General features: G+C 50.2%; 1 protein-coding gene across 1 annotated transcript; it reads right to left on the bottom strand.

The window, feature by feature from the left end:
- Positions 1-1,098: 1,098 nt before the first annotated feature.
- Positions 1,099-3,965, bottom strand: camk2n1b (calcium/calmodulin-dependent protein kinase II inhibitor 1b). The gene is made up of 2 exons (XM_078425344.1): positions 3,480-3,965; positions 1,099-2,246 (listed from the first exon to the last, which is right to left on the bottom strand). Exons 1-2 carry the CDS (start codon positions 3,694-3,696, stop codon positions 2,176-2,178), a joined length of 288 nt encoding a protein of 95 aa, XP_078281470.1. The 5' UTR covers positions 3,697-3,965; the 3' UTR covers positions 1,099-2,175.
- Positions 3,966-4,412: the final 447 nt, after the last annotated feature.

Raw genomic sequence — 4,412 nt, forward strand, 5'->3', positions numbered from 1 at the left:
AGACATACACATACAGACATGCACACAAGTACAAACACACACAAACACACAAAGAGATACATACACACCAAAACACACACAGACATAGACACACACACGCACATACACATACGCACACAGATATACATACACTCCAAAACACACACATATAAACACGTACACAAACACATGCACAAAAAAACACACGCGCAAACACAGATATACAAAACAAAAAAAGCACGGACACACATATAGGCACACTCAGATGCAAACACGCGTTCAAACACACACTCACAGACACACAGTGCACACACGCCGAGATACAAACACTCCGATACAAACACGCACCTACAAATGCACTTATCCCCAGAGGCATTGACACAAACACACAACATACACTCACTCATAGATACACTCGCTCTCTATCTCTTTCACACACACACACACACACACACACACACACAGACCTACTGGTAAATCTGACAATTAACTAAACTCAGTTTCTCCGCCACAAATGTATCTACGATTCGCACTTCACGCACTGTGTCTGCGCAGTTCACGGTGCATCAACCTCCTGTCTCAGACCACGGGGCACCACAAGGAATTTACACTATCCCTCAAATTCACAAAGCGTGCTCGCTGCGATGACACGAAAATCCCGCCACGGAATCTATTCAAGAGGACAAGGGGAAATGAATTATGATTCCATTGGGTCGAATGGCAAGGGGGGTATGTATTTCTCGTACAGGGCACGGCGCACCGTGCAAGGTTTTAACTGCATTGGAAAGCTGCGCGGTGGGTTCGTAAATAGTTTATTATGTTCACGGTTTAACAAATCCGATGTCAGCATTTAATGTGGTTGACGCTACGATCAATTGTCACTACGATCAGAATGAAGTGTACAAATGTGTCATATTTGTGCAGCTAAATTTGTTTTTACTAAAGTATCTCCGACCATTATAGCAAAATCTGCTCCCCCCCCCCTCCCCACACACACTGAATTGTCTAAATTCACACCTTGTATAAATTCATTACTGAAAATAAATTAATTGGAAGAAACACTCCAAATGAAAGTTGAAAATGCTCAATACTATTGAGAGACAGACATATACGCATACACATTGTTTACATTTTATTATAGTTTGCACTATAGCCCTGTAGAGAGAGAGAGATGCTACATACATTCCATATATTCAATTAAGAATAATAATAATAATAATAATAATATTGAGGTCAATCATTTCACAGTTGCAAACAAGATTGACAGTGACTCCTCCTCACGCGAGGCGTTGAATACGAGTTCATGCAGCGAAATCGTTTCACCAGTAAGAAAAAGAAATTGGTCTTGGAACATAAAAATTGGCAGCCAACTAGCGTCGCTTTATACATTCACCGAGAGCACAGAGAAATTGGTCGCCAGGTTTTGGCATTCTCGAGATATTTGGCACTGTTGTGACGGCGTTTCATACATTTAATAGAAAGTAGACGTCTGCACGATAACGAAGGTACTCTTATGGTAGGATATCGGTTATAAATCCTAATATATAAAATATGCTTTTCCACTTGGAATTCAGCAGGCTGCATTATGTAGCGACAAGGGGAGAAGGGGGGAGTCAAGCTTCACTAGAGTTTTAAATTAAAGAGAAAGAGTATCTCTGTTCATTCCTATAAAATATGTTTCGACATTCCTCAAGGCTGGGGTAAAGGGGAATAAAAATAAGATTTGACATCCAAGGTGCACGGCATTACAGTATTCGCGAGTAACAGAATGTAAACACAGTGCTCCATTCATAACACAGCCAGTAGCAACACAATACAAAGGTTTGATTGATGTACAATACAGTGATGTGCTTGCTCCGTCCCCCCCCCCCCCCCCCCCCCGGTCCCAATAGCTACACGGTGACCTTAGCTCGTCCGCGGAGAACCACCTTTCATTTGTGTTTAAACCATCGTCCGCGTAAACGTGTGAGTTTCACAGCAACATTCCCTGTCAATGGAAGGAAGCCCCGTCTCATACCTGTCTGGCTTCCCCCCCCCTGCCCACCCTTGTGCCGAAGCGTGAAATACAATAGTTTGTTGTTTTGGTAACACGGGTCACAGCTTTTTTTGTTTAAAGTGTCTCGGACTGCTTGCGTTATTAGCAAGGGACTTGCTTAAAAGGTTTGTCGTCGAGCGCATCGCGGAGTCGCTGTGTGTTTAGACGCCAGGTGAAGATTTCTCGCCCATATTTTCCAACACCGAGTCAATCCTGTCATCTTCAATGACAACTGCAACGCATAAAAATCGATTATTTACAACACATCTCTGTGCTAACGACCACTGCACAGCGAGCGAGTGAAAGTGGCCAGGTGGGATGGCGAGATATACACACACAACTCCCCTTTTTGTACTCACACTCCGTGAGACTCGCAAAGGGTCGGGAGCGGAGGCATTTGGTAAACACAATTGATTGGATAGATTGAAAGAAACAGGCCTATCTGCCCATCCGAGTACACGCCGGGCCATCGATCAAACGTTCACATGAATTCTCTCCCGAGATGCTGCCCGACCTGCTGAGTTACTCCAGCATTTTGTGAATAAATACCTTTGAATTCTATGTTATCCCACTTTCTCGTCCACTCCCTGCACACCAGGGACAATTTAGAGGTCCAATTACACCGACAAACCCGCACTCCTTGGGGATGTGGGGGGAAACCAGAGCACCTGGCGGAAACCCACGCAGTCACAGGGAAGAACGTACAAACTCCACACAGGCAGCAGCCGAGGTCAGGATGGAACCCGGGACGTTGGCGCAGGGGAGGCAATGGTGCATATTGCAATATTAAACCTGTTCCCCGCCAGCACAGCGGCGCAATATTCGCAATTCTCCCCCCCCCCCCCCCCCCCCCCCCCCACCTTCCCGAAGCTGCCATTTAACAATCAGCCCTACTTGAGAATGAAGCCCCGGAGGGAGGGAGTGAGTGAGGAAGGGAGTGAGGGATTGGGGGAGGGAGGGAGTGAGTGAGTGAGGGGGAGAGGGAGGGAGTGAGTGAGGGGGGAGTGAGTGAGTGTGATGGAGGGAGGGAGTGAGTGAGTGAGGGAGTGAGTGAGTGAGGGAGGGGGGAGGTGGGAGGGAGGGAAGGAGGGGTGAGTGAGGGAGGGAGGGAGTGAGTGGGAGAGGGGTACGTGTCCAGGGCATCTACACGCGGAGTGGTGTTGCCAGGGGCGCTGCCGTGACCCACCAGAAGGTTACGATCCCCGCTACCTACCCCGTTACCTACTCCACTACCTACCCCGCTACCTACCCCGCTACCTACCCCACTACCTACCCCGCTACCTACCCCGCTACCTACCCCACTACCTACCCCGTTACCTACCCCGCTACCTACCCCACTACCTACCCCACTACCTACTCCGTTACCTACCCCGTTACCTACCCCGCTACATACCCCACTACCTACCCTGTTACCTACCCCGCTACCTACCCCGTTACCTACCCCACTACCTACCCCGCTACCTACCCCTCTTGCTCCGGCCGATCTGCCCCAGCTTGGGCGCCCTCTTGCTCTGCCCCGAGCCGAAGAAATTACTGGTGTCCTGCAGACGGCAGGTGAAGGGCGGCCGTCCCACCTCCTCCGCCTCCTCATAGTGTGCGATCTTTTCCTCGCTGTAAGGCATAACCTGGGACATGGCGCTGGCTGCAGCAGTGGTGGGGAGTGCGGAGAGCAGTCTCGTCATTCAGCGCGATGTGCCTCTCCCGCTTCACATCCTCCTCCGGAGCTGCGCTGCGTTGCGCTGGCGGCTGTTTGTTTGTGCTGTTGTGCTGCTGTTGTTGTTGTTCCTTCTGCTGTCTAGCTGTGGCCGGCGCCGCTCCGGAGCTGATGCCGATTGAATGGTGGTAGAGAGGGGAGCAAGAGGGCTGTGTCCATCCTCTCCTCGGTCTGCCTCTCTCCTCTCTGCATCGCCCAGCCTCTCTCTCTCTCTCCCCCCACCCTCCCCCCGGGATGGAGTCGCCTTGCTCGCACATGCTCAGTGCTGGGCATCGGCTTGCTCACACACACACACACTACACACAAGGGTTGGCATGCTGACAACTCACAGAGCGGGGGGGGGGGGGTGGGGGGGGAGAGAGAGAGAGAGAGAGAGCTCGGCTGGGGAGGGGTGGTGCTGGATGCGAGGGGGGAGAGGGGAGGGTTTAGCAGTTTGTGCATCCATCAGGTTCACAGATCGACAGGGGCTTTCAAAAAGAGTGGTGTGTGGGACATACAGAGAGCGTGTGAGTGTGTGTGTGTGTGTGTGTGAGAGTGTGTGTGTGTGAGAGAGTGTGTGTGAGAGTGTGTATGTGTGTGTGAGAGAGAGTATGTGTGTGAGAGATAAAGTGAATATATGTGTGTGAGAGTGTGTGTGAGAGAGAGAATGTATGTGTGTGTGTGTGTGAGAGAGAGAGAGAGAGA

Source organism: Rhinoraja longicauda, chromosome 30, assembly GCF_053455715.1.
Source record: "Rhinoraja longicauda isolate Sanriku21f chromosome 30, sRhiLon1.1, whole genome shotgun sequence".
Lineage (NCBI taxonomy): Eukaryota > Metazoa > Chordata > Chondrichthyes > Rajiformes > Arhynchobatidae > Rhinoraja > Rhinoraja longicauda.

Bases quoted from the DNA above. Each gene is read 5' to 3' on its own strand.
- camk2n1b (XM_078425344.1), bottom strand. From the start codon at position 3,696: ATGACGAGACTGCTCTCCGCACTCCCCACCACTGCTGCAGCCAGCGCC. The intron at 2,247-3,479 runs GTAGGTAGCGGG...TATGCGTTGCAG, and splicing joins GATCGGCCGGAGCAAGAGGG to TTGTCATTGAAGATGACAGG.